This window comes from Furipterus horrens, unplaced genomic scaffold (genome assembly GCF_987537825.1).
Source record: "Furipterus horrens unplaced genomic scaffold, mFurHor1.1.pri manual_scaffold_3, whole genome shotgun sequence".
Taxonomy (NCBI): Eukaryota; Metazoa; Chordata; class Mammalia; order Chiroptera; family Furipteridae; genus Furipterus; species Furipterus horrens.
The window spans coordinates 186,814,901-186,833,803 of NW_028327173.1; the positions used below are offsets into that span (position 1 = coordinate 186,814,901).

At 47.7% G+C, this 18,903-nt stretch overlaps 1 protein-coding gene across 5 annotated transcripts in view; it reads left to right on the top strand.

Moving 5' to 3' along the window:
- SUSD6 (sushi domain containing 6) overlaps window positions 1-16,455 on the top strand; it is an 89,285-nt gene extending 72,830 nt beyond the window's left edge. For 3 of the 5 annotated variants that reach the window (XM_090271043.1, XM_090271045.1, XM_090271044.1), the window contains exons 3-5: window positions 8,170-8,367; window positions 9,346-9,484; window positions 12,557-13,031. In XM_090271043.1, the coding sequence (XP_090127169.1) occupies window positions 8,170-8,367; window positions 9,346-9,484; window positions 12,557-13,016 (797 nt within the window). In that variant the 3' untranslated portion in view covers window positions 13,017-13,031. Of the gene's footprint in view, window positions 1-8,169; window positions 8,368-9,345; window positions 9,485-12,556; window positions 13,032-14,946 lie in introns of those variants that run through there. The other 2 variants (XM_090271046.1, XM_090271047.1) reach the window with 1 other exon arrangement.
- Window positions 16,456-18,903: the final 2,448 nt, after the last annotated feature.

Below are 18,903 nucleotides of genomic sequence, written 5' to 3' on the forward strand. Positions count from 1 at the left end.
TGATAGGCCATGTGGAAGCAAGCCGTTTGTCAGCCAAGAGCAGCCCGGTCTGTTCTGACAGGGAAGTCGGGAAAGGGGCTGGCATATTACCGAGCAGGAGCAAGCAGGGAGTGAAGCAAGATTTCCCGGAGTGCTTACGTGCTTTCTTCTCTGCCTGTTTCCTCCCCAGATACCCAGACATTTCTGAAACAGTCCCTCTTCTTTTCTTTCCCCTATCCCATTCCACAAACTAGAGGTAAGGGTTTAGTTTGCTACATGAAAAGAAATGTACAGAAGTTATCCTTGCTTGGTATGCGCCAGGCATGATGCAAAACATTTTCAGTTACACAGTTTTATTTGTCCTTGCAAATACTTCACAGAGGTGGGTCTCAGCCTTTACAGAGTAAGACTCCGAAGTTAAGGCAGTTGACAGAATTGCAGAGCAGGCCCCCAGTCAGACCTAGATTCATCTGTCTGACACCTAAGACCATGCTCTGACACCCCCCGATCCTACCCCACCACTCTGATCCTGGGGGCCTCTGCTGTTATCTGTTCTTGAAACTTATCTCAAATCAAAGACCACGTGACCCTTTGCAGTTAGAAACAAGACAGTGCCTTGAAATGAGGGCAGAATTTTGCAGGGTTATAAGTAGTTTTCTACTAAGCATCTACTCTGTCAGATTCTGTGCCAAGAACTGGCGATGCAAAAATGAGCAGAACAGATGCTTGCCCTACAGTGTGGGTGGGTGGGAGTTAATAGAGAGGTGGGAGAAGGACTGACCTGTGAGAAAGTAATTGCAGAGACACTGTGGCAATAGTTTATAGAAAGGAGTGAAGAAGATGTTATGAGAACATGGAGGAATAATAAAGCTACAGACCCAACACCAGGTACTTTACCTGCATAATTGTGATTAATCTGCACAGCAGCCCTATGAGGTAGACACCTTTAGTATCTCCTTTTTTACCAACGAGCGAACCGAATTAGCAGGAAGACCTGCCCAAGCCCACACACTGTGGATGACTGTCAGTGCAGCGCACACCTGGGCGCTCTCATTTAGCACCTTGTGCTGCGGATTTCTCTCTGGCAGTTCTCTGGGCTGGTTTGGGTTTCTTGGCACAAGATAGTTCTGAATCCTGCAAGATGGGTGGGGTTCCAGCTGACCACATATACTTTGAGGTCAGGGTTTCCAGGCTAGGAGAGAAACAGCATTTCTTCTTTCCGAATGACTAAGGACTTTGGTGGCAGCTTCCAGGTGACAGGAGTTTTCCTATTTGGGCCAGGGTCCAATAAAGAAAATGTTCCTTGTTGGCTCTGAAGCTGCTGACTGGCATTTCCCCTGTGCTGTGAATTAGAGGGACTAAAATAAGGTGGAGGGGCTCTGAAGCCAGACGCACCTGTGAGCTGCAGGGCTTGGGCTGGGCCCGTCTTAGAAAAGTGGTGGATGCCTAGGAGGAGCGGTAGCAGGCAGCCTAAACCAGGGTGGTTTCTCCCTGTTTTCCCATCCCTGTCCCAGGGCCACACCCTGGGAAAGGCTGGCCCTCCCCCAGCGTGTGGGAAGTTCTCATGAGAAAAGGGATCCTGGCTGGACAATGGGCTTCCTGTCTGACTGCTGGGAAGACTTGTGGTAGAGAAAAAGGAAGGTTGCAAAAGGCATGAGAAATCGTCTCTTCCCTCTCGCTGTAGCCTGTTTTAGACTTTTGACTGGCCGTGGGCGGGGGGGAGGGGGGTCGGGGGAGGGTGGGCACGGGCAGGAAGGCAAAAAGCCAGGGAGAACCGTGGACTCGAGTCCTTGGGTAGCTCTTGAGAAATTGAACTCCTGCCTGTTTCAGTGCTCCCACCTGCCCTGACAGATGCAGTAGCTTCTGCACAGACTGGATGTTCTCTTCAACCCTCTCCCACCCTGTGCTCACTTCAGAAACCACAGTGCTGTGGGACTTGTACAAAGGAACCTCAAGTAGATGGTGAGGCCAAGACACCCACCCGACTTGAGACCAACTTGCCGATGTCGAAAGAGATGGCTGAGGTTGTCTGGTTTAGTGCCTTCATGTACTGAAACTGAGGCCCAGAGAGGCTAGTGTCCACAGCCAGTACTCAGATTGTCTTTTGTCACTGGGCTCCCCTCACTGTAGCTCCCTTCCCAGCATGTGGGAATGGGGGGAGAAGCTGGGCTTGGGAATTCTTTGTCACTACCCTCTGCTGCATGGCCACAAACAAGTACTGACCCCTGCTGAGCAACCTTGAGCAAGTTTCTTCACCCCATAGTTTGCTCATCTGTCTAATGTAGTATGTTTTTTACGGGGTTTTTGTGAAGCTTTAATGATCATTTATACATGTAAAGTGCTTAGACTAGTCCTTGGTATATAGTAGGTGGCCAGTATGTTATTACTGAAATTTAAGGCCTCAGAGTTAACCTTCTGATTGTAATCAGATGTGACCTCCACCACCCCCTACTTCTGTTTTCCTGTGTCCAGAATGCCCAGTTCCAACTTTCTTGGGAGGCTTCTTGAGGAGAATCGCCTCCCTTTTGAACTAGCCTGTTCATATTATAGCACGACTTTCTGTTTCACATATGCAGTGGGTAGACGTTCCAAAAGCTCCATTCTGTGAGGCACAGAATGGAGCCTGGGGTCCTGCCTGCCCAGCCAGCCCAAGTTAACTTAGTGGTCAGGCCTGCAGCTTAGGAACCAGAGTGCCTATTGAATCCAGCAAATTACTCAACTCAGCTAAGACTCATTGTTCTTATTTGTAAAGTGAAGAAAATATAGTACCTGCTTCATAGAAAGAGAGAGTGCCTGGCACATTAATACACTTTATAGTAATTATCTTCCTTGTCTTATGTCCGCCTGCCACCACCGCCAACCCCAGAATGTGCTCATTTGAACACCCTTTTTCTCTGTATTCACCTTGCTTTTTTTCTGACTCTCTTTGCTCCTAACAAACTGTTTAGGGCCAGAAGTAGAATTTGGACCTTCATTTATCAAGAAAAGGTTTTGAGAGCAAGCATATAAGTGGTGCTTTTAAAAATAACCTGAAGAGACCCTCCATCCTCAGGGCTATATCATCTTTCCACACCTGCAGTTTAAATACTCCATGCCCTGTGGTGTACTGGGTTCTGAACTCTTGCCGCTGTTTTCAGATCCCCGGACTCATCCTGTGATTCTCAGACACAGACTCGTCCTGCCCTGAGCACCTGTTCTGTCCAGTGCAATGGTACTAGCCCCATGTGACTACTGAGGACCCAAAATGTGGTTAATCTGACTTGAGAGGTGCTGTAAGTGTAAAGACTTACTGTGAAAAGAGGATATAAATTATCTCTAAAATTTTATGTCAATTGCATGTTTACATGTAATCGGTAATTTTCATATTTATTGGGTTAAATAAAATATACCATTAAAATAAATCTTCCCTGTTTCCTTTCATTTTTTTAATGTGGCTGCTACAAAATTTAAAGCACCGTGTGGTCATATTATATTTCTGTTGGACAATGCTGTCTTAGATGTGTGATTTCCATCCGTTGCTTCCTTCCCTCCATATTTTTTGCTCTCCTTGTCTTTCCCTGGAGCTCCCACCTTCCTCTGGTGTCGGCAGTGCTCAGATGAATGAAGTGTCTCTGCCCAGAACAGCCAGGCTACTAGAGAAATGCATTTTGAACATTTCCTTCTTTGACTTACATTGGAGTTGGCTGTGCGCATGTCTGTGTCCTCCCTGGATTGTAAGCTTTTTAAGAGCATAGTTCTGTCACATCCGGCTTTACGGGCCTCCTAGGGCATTGTGTGTGGAGAGGCCTGCTTTAATCATTTGGTAGAATTACAACCGAATAGGGACATTTGCAATACTGCCTCAACTGTGTCCCCAATGAGTACAACTGCCATGTTTGTACCTGGGTTTGGGGAACTTCTTTCTTCTCCCCTAAATTCCCAGGAAATCTTTCTTCAGCCAAACTTTTCAGCCCCCCGTTTCTCTATGGCCAGTTGAGTTCTACCAAACTGATTTTGTCTAAAACTGCACTACTTCAAACCTGTGAGTGAACACTGACAGTTTCTTAAGCCCGCATCACAGTGTACAGGAATGTCGTGTGCTCTTGCTAACTGTCATCGGCCAGAAACCTCTTTGGCTGACATCCTTTAACAATGAGCGAGGTATTTAAATGTCTGCTTCCCCCCTCAAGCTGATCTTCACACGCGCTACTGCCCACACTTCATTTTGAAGGGACTCAAGTATTTATTCAGTTTGTTAAACCAAACATTGTGACCCCCCTGGTCTTTCCTGGTGCTTGTTTGGATTCGCTTTTTATGGAATTTTATGAAGGTTTGTTCTGTTTTAATTTGCCTCCTCCCCCTAAGAAGCTGGTCCCCAAAACAACAAATGCACAAAACATTTGAAGAGCAGATGGAGGAGTCTTGCTGCTTTCTACCGAGGGTGTGAGGCTGTGGTGGCAACCGAGGTGGAAGTACCAGCCGGAGCCCCTTGCTTCTCCTCCGTCTGCGCCCTCGCCGGCTGGTGGGCTGGGCGCTCGCTGTGCGCCGGACATGCTGCTGGGCCCCCGAGGAGTTACGTCACTGCTTCCTGTGCTCACTGGAGGCCTAAGTGGTTGTAAGCGATAATGGAAAACAGAGAAGGAAGCTAAGGAGAATCGATTTTTTTTTTTTTTTTCTGTAAAATTTCTAGCTTCTGGCTTTCTCCCTTTCTTAAAATGATGCAGCTTTGCCAAATCAGATGAGTTCATTGTCTTCTTGGGGTTAAGAACAGAGCTTGAAACTCCCTCTGCGGACCTGGGGTTGTCAGAGAATGAGCCTGATGCTCAGATTAAGTCAGCCTCTTGCCCAGAACAGTAGCTTCAGGAAGCCCTGGGATAATTGATTTGCTATTCCTGATCTTCCCTTTCCTGTTAACCCCAGGCAGCTCTTGAGAGGGTCCTCTCCAGCTCCTGCCCTTAACCAAGACTTGCCCATGATGCTCTTTGAGCAGGAGGGCCATTTTTTTCCTTGTGTTCTTGGTGTCTTAAATGTCTTTTTTTCTTCTTCCAAGTCTTCCTTATTTCTTTCTTTGGACTGGGGGCAGCCTCTTTGTGGTGCTGAGCCTCATATCCTCTAGTTTGTTTCCTTTGTATGACCTTCACAGGTCAACATAGAAGAATTTGTGTGCAGTTTATTTTCCCATATTAGGGTAGCAATACTGTTGACTTACTGTAAAGGCTCTCTCTTCCTCTGGTCCATCTTATATCGAATTCAGCTCCTCTTAAAATTCTGCTCTTCTTGGGACCCTGCAGAGGCTCCCCTTTAAGCTGGGCTTAGTCCTTGCTTTCCTAAGTCAGTGGATTTGCTTTAGACTACCACCTCCTCTCCTAAGGTATCAAAGCCGCACTTGAAATGCTGTTTCTTCCGTGAGTCTTTCCTCATCTCTCCCACACAGGATGAGATCTCTCCTGCTTTGAGCTCCCTGTCTTGTGGCACCAGTTACATTCTTTGACATGTCTTAGAATAAATCTTTGTGTAGGATATCTATGGAAGAACACAGAAGAAACTGGTACAGGGTCTTTGGAGAGAGGAACTGAGTGACTAAGGATCAAGAGAAGGGCTTACTTTTGACTGTACACTCATCTTAGTTTTTAAATTTTATACCATGTATATATTCTTCCTGTGTTTTTTTCTTATAAAAGTATTATCTGCATAACAAAGATCCAATCTATAAATATTGGAAAGTATTTTTATAACTTTAGAGTAGGGAAAGTGTCCTTAAGACACAAAATCGGCACCATGAAGAAAATGACTTTAAAAATATATGTGTATTTATTTGTCATATCCCTATTTGGCTACAAGTACCCAAAATACTTATGTTTTTATCCTTTTTCAGAGTGTGGGACAATGAGCCCTATACAGTAATCAATAAATATTAGTTGAATTAGAGTGAAATTGAATTGTGGGTCACTTCTTTGTAGACCTCACTTTTTTCACTTATGAGTGCTAGGTAACCTTCAGGGTCTTTCTCAAAGACTCTGTCAAGGTGTGGATGTTAAGGGCAGAAATTCCCAGCAAAGCAGGAGTGGCTTTAGAATCAGCAGCTCTTCCACTGAGACCATCTTACCCAGCACACTGGCCCAGCGTGTGGGTCCTGCCTGCTTTCAGGAGCCATCCTGGGTGCTCAGCATTAATTGTGCTGAGGAAATGAACCAATTAGACACAGTCGGAGGAGAGCCAGAGGGATCTGGGGCAGGCTTGTTGCCTGAAAAAATAAAAAAAGGGCGGGGGGGGGGAGAGGAAAGGGTGAAGCAGTTTGCTGAGGTTTCTTTGAAAATTTAGCTGGCCAGCTCCTTGAACTACTTGGCTGAAGTTTCAAGAGGCACCAGGATTGTTTGCCTTTGTCTCCCTCCTGTTCAAGACTTGGGCAGGTTGGGCGGCTTGGGAGCAGTGTGGAGAAGGTTCGTCCTTGGGATTGAGGAGATTTATGTGGGCTCATCTGCTAGTTTCAGAGGAGCTGCCCAGACTGCTCCTTCTGATCCCTGGGGCACCTACCCCAGCTTTGTTTTGTTAACAACTCTTTACAAACCGTTTGTCCTTGTCTTAGAGATAAGTAGCTTGAGGACAGGGAGCCATCTTCTCCTTTTAGACTTGGTATCCACCCCCCAGCCTGGCCAGCAGTCAGCTTGCTTCAGAGCAGTTTGTAGTTTGAAGGGAAGTGGTATTTGGTGAGAGGCTGGAAGGGCTCCTCTGAGTGAGAGAGTGGTGGGTAGGCCTCTGAATGCGAGACCACCTTATCCGGGACAGACAGAGGCTCCAGATCTGTTAGAGGAGAAGGGAAAATAAGAAACCCACAGTTCCTGTTCTCATACTGATGTCCTTGTGGTATTCACAGTGGGGGCAGGTATTTGTTTTGATAGAACTTTTATCTTTCTTGTATTAGGAAGGCTTTGGAAAGTTGAAGTTCATGGATGCCTGGCCATCCTGCCAGTGGGTCTTCTCCCCCTGCTTAGTCTTCCAACCAATGATCCCTGATCCCCTCCACGCCCCTCCACCCCCCATTTTGGCTCAGTACACCACTTAATCCACTTCCTGAGGACTTCAATTCTGCTGTGTCTGTCCGGGCTCTGAAGTGCAGGCTGTTGACTCAGAGGCCACCTTTCTCCCTAGGGCTGCTCAGACATCCCACCTTCCAGCTCCTCTGGCTTATAGTTTCTGCAGCTAATCTACACTGGGGTTCCCAGTGTAGTAGGCACTGCCTGCCATCTCCCTAACCAACCTGCTTGAATGATACACTTGATAACACTTTGTAAGGGCCTACTCAGCTCATGGAGTAGAAGCAGTATCTGCTGGTGAAAAGAGCATAGGTTTTAGAACCAGAAGACTTGACTCTGCTCCCCAGCCTGCCATTTACTCTGCTTTACACTTGGCTAAAAGTCATTTAACTTTTGTGGGCCTTGGTGTCCTCATCTTCAAAGGGGAGACATCATAATTACTTCATGGAGTTATCAGGAAGTGAAGGTGCTTTTATTTGCTTAAATATTTTTATTGAATTTATTGGGGTTACATTTGTTAGTAAAATCATATGATTCAAGTGTACAATTCTATAATACATCATTTGTATATTGTACTGTGGAAAGTGCTTTCAAAACTAGATAGTCCTACCTCAGTAAAATCTGTGGGACTTACTGTGGACTGGAGACAAGTGATGCCAGTGACTGTTTTAGTTGGGAAATGGGAGATGCTCCCTGTAAATCCATCAAAAATACCCTCTGCGGCCGAGAAGGTTAATTTTTATCACATGATGGAGTCCTTTCTGGTATTAATGCTGGAAACAAGGCTAGCATTTCCCTCATGCAGGTGAAGAGTATTTTATCATTGTTCACTGACTTGTTTTGTGTTTTGGTAGGTGTTATTAAAACCATTTTATGTGCTGGGTCTCTGTTAGTCCAGGACTTTGTCAGAGTCTGCCATTCAGTTGGTGCAATTCTCTTAAGGAACAGTGGGGAGAGGAAGGGGAAGTGTTGCAAGCAGCTAAATTTCCCCTGTTGCCAGTGCCCTTCCCTCTCTCAATGGCAAACTGCCTTTCCAGGGCTGGGCCAACAGCCTTTCCGAGGGACTCTGCTCCTCACGTGCTTCCTGTGGAGGCCGTTAGAGCTGTGTTCCTGGGTCCCTGAGCGACTCCCGCTGGAAGACCACACCACTATGCCGCTGCTCTCTCTGTCTTTGCAGTGTGTTCCCTGCCCCCGGAGCCAGAGAATGGAGGCTACGTCTGCCACCCCCGGCCCTGCAGAGACCCCCTCAACACTGGCAGTGTCATCGAGTACCTGTGTGCTGAAGGCTACATGTTAAAGGGCGATTACAAGTACCTGACGTGTAAGAATGGTGAATGGAGACCAGCCATGGAGATTAGCTGCCATCTTAACGAGGGTCAGTTTGGCAGATGAGGAGAGGGTTCTGTTTTCTTTTAACTCAGGGGAAACGGCGCCTGCTTCCTCCTGAACGTCCTATGGTGTGGGGCAGTGTAAGCCCTTCAATGCCCCGCAGCCTTCCTTCGTTTGGGATTTCGTGTCTTTGTGAAAGACATTTGGGGTTGCTGGTGCGTGTCCCATGTGGTTCAGCTGAGACACTGAGGGGCTCGGGAGCTTTGCTGAGGCATCTGTTCTGCTATGTAAGGTCCCTTTGTTGCTCATGATCTCTTGTTTGCCTAGCCAAGTGCTGGTGACCTTTGACCGTGTTCTGCTACTGCATGAGCACAATGCTGACACCTTCTATAGTGTCTCTTTTATATTATTTTTTTCTTGAATGGTAATGAACTTCTTTGTTATGGAGCTACAGTCCAGCTGGACAGAAGACCTCCCCCCTCCTCCTGTCATGCATGGCAGGGGAATCCAGCCGCCTGCAGGAAAGTATGTGCCATACAGCCATCATTGTGCTTTGCACTTGGGCTCTGAGGCCATCACACCCAGAGGAGAGTGGGGACTGGCCTGAGAGTTACAACTAAAGCCACAGGATCTTAGAATAGGGGCTTATTACAACCCAGTTCTTACAAATGTTTTCTGCCACATGGGGAAAGAGACGGGTGGGACTTAAAGTGGTAGACTGGTGTGTTCATTTAAATGGTTGATGTCCACCAGCTGGCTTCTGGGGGACAGGATCAGAAGTGGTTTATGAAGATAAGGCTCCAGATGATCCTCCAAGGCCCACAGTAAAGGGATTTTAGATTCAGGAGCAGGATAGGGAAATGGCCCCTTTCTCGGTATGTAAATGGCTTTGCATTGTTACTCCTAAAATGGCCCTGGCCATGGCGTGTCTCTCCGTGGTCGGAGGTCTTTGATAAGATCAGCTGTGGGACTCATGTTGGAGGTGTTTGGATAACCGTCTTCTGGTGATGGCTTGTTTCTATAGAGAAAGACACCAAGACGTCACTTGGGTCCCCCACGCTGTCCATAGTGGCGTCCACTGCCAGCTCCGTGGCACTCATTCTCCTCCTCGTGGTGCTGTTTGTGCTGCTGCAGCCAAAGCTGAAGTCTTTCCATCACAGCAGGTGAGCCCAGGGTGGCAGGCATTACTGTGGGGGCTGGCCTAGAACTGCCAGAGGGCTGCTGGCACATCTGCCAGCCTCTGCTGGTGTAGGTGCGCAGGGAAAGGGGAGGGCTCTCTCATGTCCTGGCTGTGCCAGACACTGTGCTTGTTTCTTTGCATACATTATCTTCATCCTTACGGGAACATTGCAGATGAGAAAACTGAGGCTCAGAGAGGTTAAATCATTGACTCAAGGGCATCCCTCTAAGATGATGACACAGCTGAGTTTTGAACTCATATCTGTCCAACTCCAAAATCACATCCTTTTCCCTACATCATTGGTTCTCACAGTATGGTTCTAGCAGCATCAGTATCACCTGGGAACTTTTAGGAATGCAAACTTTCAGTCCCTACCTCAGGCCAACCGCGGTGAGGCCCAGTGATAGGGTTCCACAGTCCCTCCAGGTGACTCTGATGCAGACTCATACTTACAAGTCACTGCCATGTAGACCTGGTCCCCAATCCTGGCTGTACAAAGAGACTCCTGCTGGGAGTTGAAAACAAATACCAACACCTGGGCCTCCATCCCAAGCCATTCTGATTATTTGGTTTGGAGTGAGAACTGGGACCAGTGTTTTATAAAGCTCTTCAGTTGGTTGTGCTGTGCAACTAGGACTTGCAGCCAGTGCGCTGTACCGTATACCGGAAATGGAGGACATGGTTTCCTTGCCCGACCTTTTTCCACTTGAGTGCATGAGCCACAAATCACCCCAGACTGGGTGGGTGTGGTTGCAGAGGGGGTGGACAAATGTTGGGGGGCAGCCCCGAGGGGATCCCTGAGGATGGACTTCTCTCCCAGGCCGTCATGGCCTCTGCGGTCGTGCGTTCTCTCTCTCGGGAAAGGTTTCTGTTAGTTCAGAGCCCTTCATCAGTCAGTGTTGTCACTCCCAGGCGCAAGCAGTGAAGGGACAGACTAAACCACATTAAATAAAGCACTTCTTGTTTGGAATTTACAGACAGGGACCAGGCTCAGTTTAATCTTTGTGTGCTATGTGTGATTTTTCTTCTCTTTCTTTTGTTGGAGGGGAGTGGGGAGTAGCGCAGCAGCTATTTTTAAAGGTTATTAAACAGTTGAGTAAAGAGGGTTTGGAAGGGACCATTTACTTGAAGGAATTAGCTATTTCCACATAAAGTCAAGCTGATCTATTTGGCATTTTGTTTACATTAGGGAGTTTTTACTCCTCGTAGTTACCTAGTAGGTCTGTTAAAAATAACTGACTGATTTTGCCTGACTTGAGTTGGAGGGAAATTTGGTTTTCATATAAGACCTGATTTAAATTTTGTACTGTGTTTATGTTTTACTTGTTAAACAAAAAAAAAAATTTATTTTGGATAATGAAAGTTAAGCACATGGCATAATACACAGTCCTTTCTATGCCACCATGCCATCAAAGTTTGCCCTCCTTCCAGAAACTTCTAAGTATTTTTATGAGTGCCACTTCAGAGTGTACGCCATCTGTACTGGGTAGCACAGGTTTTATCTACAAGTATGGATAAGGAAGTGGAGAAGTGGTAACAGTCTAGCAATAATGCAGTCTCGCCATAGACCATGTGTCTCCTGTGAGGAGAACACATCACCTGTGTAGTGTTCTAGGCAAAAATTGGCCTGCATCTAATCCCAAAGAAACAATTAGACGAGTCTAGAATGTGAGACACTGGGAGACAGCTGGCCTGTAATCTATAAAGAAGTGTCATTGTCATGAAAGAAAAGCTGTAGGGGACTGTTCTAGATTAAAGGAGATAAAAAAGACAGGACAGCTAAATGCAGTGCATTATCCTTAATTGGGTCCTGGATGGAAAGAAACAACAGATGAAATGGATATGTTTGTGGATAGTTGGGAAAATTTGTGTTACAGTATTACACCAATGTTAAATTTCCAGGATGTAATGATATTGTAGTTATATAGGAGATAAGGTTTTTGGGAAGTATGTACTCAATAATGTCTTCAACTTACTTTCAAAATTGTTCAGATAACAAAAAAAAAAAAGTGTGCGTGTATAACAAGTAATCCCCAAAAAAGGTATTTACATTAATAAATCTCACAAATGTAGTGTTGAATAAAAGAAGCCAGACACATACACACACACAAACTGACGGTGTGTCCCATTCACATACAGACCAGAAAGGAAGAACTGAACTGTGGTGTGGAAGGGCTCACGAGTAGGCAGTGAGACTGTTAAAAGGCAAAGGGTGATTTTCATGGAAGTTAGGATACCAGCTGCTTGCGGGGATGAGCACGTGGGAGCGATGGGACAGGCACGGGGTGCCTGGGGCGCCAGCAGTGTTCTCTTTCTTCACCGAGGTAGGGCTCACGCAGTGCTACCCTTGGGATAAGCTAGTGAGTGACGCATGTTTCTATGTGTTCTTTTCTGTACTTGTGTTATAATTCACATATAATAGTTTACAAAGTTAAAAAGTAACAATAAAAGGCAAGCAACGTGACCTGGTCCGAAAAACAAAATTCTGAGTTCAAATCCATTGTCCCATTTCCAGACCATAGTGCTTCCTTTTCCTCTCCTTTTTAATAAAAGCTTCATGCAGATAAAATGTATATATCTTTCCGTGTACTCATTTAAGTATACAGGCAGTGCTTTTACTGTATTCACAGGTGTGTGCAGTCATCATTTTCTCACTTCTTATTCTAGCTGTGCCGAATGAATGGCTTTATTTCCAGGTCTCTAGGTTCCTAGTTTTGCACAGCACCAGAGCGCTGGATGACTGTGTACCCAGAGGTTAAGAACACAGTTTCTGGAAGCAGATAGAACTGGATTCAAATCCCAGCTTTCTCCCTTACCAGCTCTGTGACTGTGAACAAGTTATTTAACCTCTCTGAGCCTCATTTGTATTTTTGGTGAATTTCTGCCAGAAAGCTCTCAGGTGAGGGTTCGATGTGATAAAGTATATAAAGCACTTAGTGCTGTGCTTAGCACATAGTAAGTACTCCAAAATGGTCAGTGCTGTTAATGTTATGGTATTTTTTTGTCTCTTTGTGTATTCTAATTCTTTCTTTGTCTTTTCCTCCTCTGGATGTAGGCGTGACCAGGGGGTGTCTGGGGACCAGGTCTCCATCATGGTGGATGGAGTCCAAGTTGCACTACCGTCATATGAGGAGGCTGTGTATGGCAGTTCCGGCCACTGTGTGCCCCCCGCTGACCCTAGAGTGCAGATTGTGTTGTCAGAAGGATCTGGGCCTAGTGGGAGGAACGGGCCGAGGGAGCAGCTGCTGCAGGACCAGGGGGCCTGCTCCTCCGCAGGTGGAGAGGAGGAGGCCCCGGGCCAGTCTGGACTGTGCGAAGCCTGGGGCTCTCGGGGCTCAGAGACTGTGATGGTGCATCAGGCAACCACCTCTTCCTGGGTGGCCGGCTCAGGGAACAGCCAACTGGCACACAAAGAAGCCCCAGATTCAGAGAACAGTGACATTCAAAGCCTTTTATCCCTCACATCGGAGGACTACGCAGACGGTAGGTGGTCTGCACTGATCATGAATTACTAGCAACTCCAAGTCCTTGCTGGGAATAAGAAAGGATATGAGCCTCTCTGATAATTGGTGTAATGGTGGTGAGGGGCGGGGAGGAGGCAAAGAAAGATAATACCTGTGGTATTAGCCTGCAAAATAGTATTTCACCCTCAGCTCCAGGTAGCTCTTTGGGCTTTGTATAGGGAGGTTTTCCCTGTGGTCTGTGAAATTTGATAGGTTGGAGTCTCCAAAAATTATTCATGGGCACAGGGCTATGCTAAATCAAAAGGCAGACAACTGGGTGGAGATGAGGGCCAGTCCTCTAATTACAATTTTCATATTCCTGAAAGGACAGGAATGACAAAGAAGTATGTGGGGGTCATATTAAAGAGAAAACTGGCACCTGTTTCTTTCCCATAGCATTCAGCTGCTTCATCCTGTATGGGAGAGTGCCAGGGCCATGCTAGTTGGTTTTCTTACACTGTCTCAGTCAGACCTCATAGTGATCCTAAGAAGTAGATATTATTACTGCCTCATTTTACAGATGAGGAAACTGAGGCTCCCAGAGTTAGGTAAGTCACTTGAACATGGGCAGTTGGTGGTGCTGGGATATGAAGCGGGTGGACCTCGTTCCGGAGCCTGCATTCATAGCCCCTTGGTGCCAGGTGACCCCAGGGTTTCTGTGGCCAACCAGCTATAGAACAAAATTGATACCTCCTGATACCTCTACCTTTTCTGGGACCTGGGGTGTTGAATGTTGGGGTTGATTCTGTTGTTTTAAAAAATATATCTTTACATGAAGTCCCAGTGTGGTTCAGGATGCAGACAAAAACCTTGATGTTTCCCTGTTGACAGCAAGGACTTCTGCACTACAAACCTCCATCCTCCCTGCCCCCCAGAGAAAACTATGCTTCTGGGAAATCCTGGGCACAGTATAAGTGTCTAAGGTTTAGCATATCTGAAAGCAAAGAAATTGGAAATTCTTGAATGCAGCTCGTATTTGTGGAGTTTCTGGATTACCTGCACCACGCCTGCCTTTTTCTTGGTGGGATATAGTGCAGGGAAAGGCCACTAAATAGTTGACCCAGGTTTAAAGGTAGAAGCCATGGGCAGCCAGCCACACATACTATCTGTCCAAGAGCACACATATTGTATGTTCACACATATTGGCAGATGTCCTAGTGTGAATCTCAGCCCTTATCCTTCCTAAGGAGCTAAGGTGATGCCTGCTCTTTTCCTTCTCCTTGCTACTGGGCTTTGTTCCATGTACCAAACAGTCATTTTTGAGGGCCCATCTTATGCCTGGTGCCAGATTAGTTTTCAGGGGTAATACAGAGAAATATAAAACATTCTCTGTGTGCCTGGACTGACAGTCAGTTGGGAAGATGGGGCTTATACTTGGGAAATAATGAAACCAAGAATCATAGGGTCCTTGTCAGAATGAGGAGTTCAGAAGACAAAACACATAGGAGTTTGTTGCAGGCCATGCCTTCGTTTTCTGGGACTGACAGTACCGTAGGAAATCAGGACCTCGATGCATCAGTCTAACCCTACTGACTGCGATTCAAAGAGGAGAAATGATTTATTCACTATCACACAGCCAGAGGATGACGTTAAGGAGGAGGTGGGACTTAAGCAGGGCTCAGCACTCTGATAGGGTGAGATTACGGACAGAAAGAGAGGCAACCAGACCAGCAGTTAAGGCAGAGGAGGGTTCAAGTCAGTAGGACCAGAAGGGGTGTGAATACCAGACTGAACATTGAGATTTTATCCCATAGGCAGAGGGAGAGATGAGCAAAAAGGGCCAAAAGAAGAGGCAAGGGATATAGACTCCCTGAAAGTATATGGGTAGTGCATTTTATTTCTTTAAACTAGGGGCTGTGTAGGGAACCCTGCTGTGCGATCGGGTGTGCTACAGAGACCCACATGGGGTAAGCACGTGCTTTCCTTCCTTCTCTTCCTGCAGACATCCCTCTGTTGAAAGAAGCATGAGGCTTGCCACCAGCCTCTCCTCTCTGCAATGGTTCTCTCTGCCCTTCTCCCCTCTCCCTGTGGGCCTGAGCACCCTGTACTCCAGCCAGCCCACCTGGACGTCTGAGCTGCCACCTGTGGATCTGTGGATCTCTGAGGGCCTGCAGGCCCACTTCGCTGGAAACTCAAGGAAGATTCTCGCCATCTGCCTACTGGACAGCTGGAGGAGCTGGCTTTTTGCCTGGCCCAGCCTTCCCATCTGTGTCGGGGACATATTTGAATGTGCTGGATTGAACCCTTCCTTCCCTTGAACCCTCTGGGTCCCCTCCAGCCAACTGTTTGGCGGCAGCCTCTGCCAGCCCACATGGGCCAGATTGCTGCTGTGTTTACTTGTGCCTTTCCCCGACCCTGTCTGGTTTCCCCATCATGCAGGCCTGTTGCTGTCCTGCAAGCCTTCATGGCTGCAGTGCTGCCCCTGCCACACAAAGGACTAGGCCTGGGTCTGGCTTGTTTCCTTTGAGGGCTGGTATGAGTGCTGGGGAGACAAGAATGGCTCTAACTGAGCAAGAGTGTGGGTCCCTGGACCTGCCCTTGGTTGACACTGGTGGCACATTTCCTTGTCTGGGGATGGAGAATGTGGGAAATCCTGCCAAAGCTGTCCCAGTACTAGGCGGTCTAGCTCAGAGGTGCCGCTTCCTGGCCCTGCTAGATTGAGTGTCCAGGAATCATCCAGAAGATCCCAAGGAAGGACAGGAAGGTGGCTGATCATGATTGTCTTTCTAATATGCAAGTTCTTGCCTCCTACTTCAGCATCGGCTTCCCTGGCCTCCGTCTTTCTCTTTCCCTGGAGCATAAGGGGAAGTTGCATGCTGCCTCCTGCATTTTATCCTGGGCAGCTCCTGCTTCCTTGCTGCCCACAGAGGCCCAAGGTGAATCGTCCCTGGGACGGGAGATGGCTGAGGAGCCATGGACTGCCCATCTTGGTCACTGGCGGTCGGGGCAAGTTGCCCCGTTCTGGGTTCGCGGTGATGGAGGGAACCTGAGAGGCGCAGCCTAAGTTCCTGGGCAGCTGCAGGCCGCTCCAGAGGGTCCTCCTCACCACAGCCATGTGCCTTAGTAACTGTTCCCAGGAAGTGTCCTGCTGTTCGCTGCACTGCTGCTTGTCCTACTTCTGCCTCCCCTGCTGTCCCTGCCTCTTGTTCACATCGGACAAATGACTTCCTGGTCTTTTCTGGCACCTGGGGGAGGGTCTGAGAGAGAGTCTTACCCCCCACCCAGCTGGCTGCAGTGGGTGAAGGGTTGCAAAGCAGCCTGGCCTCTGGGCCCTGGGGGTGGAGGAGTAGGCTTGATGCTCCAGATGCCTCTGCTAGCCATCTCTGCTCCTGTCACGTCCTCAGTGCTGACGAGGCCGGGCTGGCAGAGCTCAGGCAGGCTGCTTCCGTCTTCAAAAGATGTGACATTAAGTAATGCTTGTTTCTGAAACATGGGGCCTAGGACACGTTAAAACTGCTGCACCTCTGTTCCTCCCCCGAGTCCTCTCTGGGGTGGTAAAAGTAATAAAAAGCCCAGTATATTTTCAGTATGTGACTGAACGGGGTAGCTCCAGGGGTGGTGGCTGAAAGATAAGGGGAACAGGCTCCTCTCAGCCTCCCGCCTCCGCTCACACACGCACTTTACTGCCTGCTCGCTCCTGGCCTCTTGCCGCCTCTATCTTCCTTTCTCTCAGGGTAAGGGCAGTGCCTGCTGTGCTTTGGCCACTCCCACCTCTCCCCTCCCCCACCCAGGGGCCCAGAGTCCAGGGCAGCATGATTAGGTATGGAAAAGGTTGTCCAAGGTGCCAGTATGAGAAGGCAGGAGCCTTTGAGGGAGGTGAAATGTACCAGGAGACTGTCCTTGGCCTCAGAAGAGGCCATTTCCAGAGTGCCTGCCAGCAGTCGCTGGCCCTGGGCCCATCTGGAAGGTGGGTCCCTAAGGACCCAGCTGCCTCCCGGAGCATGGGCCCCGTGCGTGGGCTCTTCTTCCCTACAGGGGTACCCTTGTCTTCCTCCAAAAAAGAAAGCAGAGGCAAATGGTGTGGGATCCCGAGTCTCACTGCTGAGCCTGCAGCTTTTATTTCCAATCATCCAAAACCTGAATTCTAGCCTAGAATTGTTTATTTTAATGAAAGATCTTGCTTTTTTTTAAATATCATTACTCTGGGCTTTTTTCTCCCTAAGAGATTGCACTTTTTGTTGTTTTGGGTTTATTCAGCCACATAGGTTACCGGCTTGGGCCTTGGGAAAATGAGAAGCCCTTCTGAAGTCTTCTTCCAGCTAGCTGCCGTTAACATGTCCTGGGCGTCACAAACCAAGCCTCGTGTGCCTGGTAGGAAAGAAGGAAGGGTAATGGAGCCTGCGGTGTCCTCCCCAGCAGAAGGCTCATCCAGGAGAATGGTCAGCACCAAAGGACTTTTTTTAAAAAGGTATTATTTTGCACACGTGAACTGACTCAATGCAGGTTTTATATCCTGGCAACTTGCAGTTACATTCCAGTGACTTACAAGGGCCAGTACATGGGAAAATCACTTAGAATTTCCACCCCTTCCAATGCCTTAGTTTAGCAAGTAGACTGTCTTTTGCCACTTCTGAATTTTGTGTGCAGTGTTCCCATTTCACTCCATGTGAACTCTGAAATGGACTGAGTCCTGGCCACTCTGTGAGTTCTTTTGGGTTTTTTTAAGGCATTTCAGTATGTGTTCTACTAACCCATTTGCAAACAAAACTGGAGCTAATGTTATCTTCCCCATTCATCTTGCCCCCCCCCCCACCCCCAAAGTTCTGTGGAGAAGCTGAATGGCAAGACAGACAAAGGTATATTCTTCCTGCCTCATTAGTGGTGGCCCAGGGATCAATAGCTCTCAGCCTTTCCCCTCCCCCTCTCCGCTGAGCTCTCAGACCGCTTGCTTTGCACACAGCAACGTCACTTCTGTTCCCAGGTTACACCCTTACATCTAGAGGAATATGCTGCAGACAGTTCTCCATCTTTGCCCTTTTTTTCCTCCTTAAAGAGAATCGAGGACCCAGAAGGGAAGTGGTATGCAGGCTTTACAGCCAAACTCCAGATGGACCTGCTTGGGGCTCCTGGCTCTCGGCAGAGGGACGGTCATTACTGATGCTCAGTGAAGGGCTCAGAGAAGATGTTGCTTGGCAGGCTCATCTTTGCTGGGAAACTCCTCTTAATTTCCAGTTGAAAACCTAGTAGAATTTTGAATGAAAACCCCAAAGTTGAACCTTGCGCTAGGGAGCGGAGCTCTTCAGAGACGGTGCAGGCGTGAAGCTCTTGGATTGCCAAGCAGGGAGGAGAGAGGGGTGCAGGGCGCGTGGCCGCCTACCACACCCTGCCTGGCTTATCACACCACTATGGACGTTTTGCAGAATGGTACTCATGTAATGGTTTAAAACAACACGTGCATCATTGACTCTGTGCAGGATTACACTCAATCAGTTTGGGTTTGCTTTATTTTATATATATATATTTTTTGGTATCCTGTACATTGCAGTGGGTGTGAAGATAGTATTTTAATATTTGTACAAAATTTAATTTAATTGTTTATGTATATAACTGCATTTCTAAATAATAATTAAAAAAAGTTCTTATGAGGCAGTTGTGAGAGATGTGGTCCTTTCATAGAAACCCTAGGTTGAAAAGATTGTGGGTAGGAGCTCATGAAGGGATGAAGCACAAGCTCTGGGAAGGGGGGTTCCTGGCAACGAATGGAGATGGGACAGGGAGGTGGCCATACCACAAGGAAGAGAGACCACAAACAAGTGGAACTATGTCTTTAAAAATGCTCTCAGTGTGCCAGCCACTGTTCGTAAGCTGGGATTCCGAGGTGAGCACGGCCCATGTATTTGGGGCCTGCGTGGATTGCTAATGTGCTGGGAGGGCAGACAGAGCAGTGGGCAGTGATGGT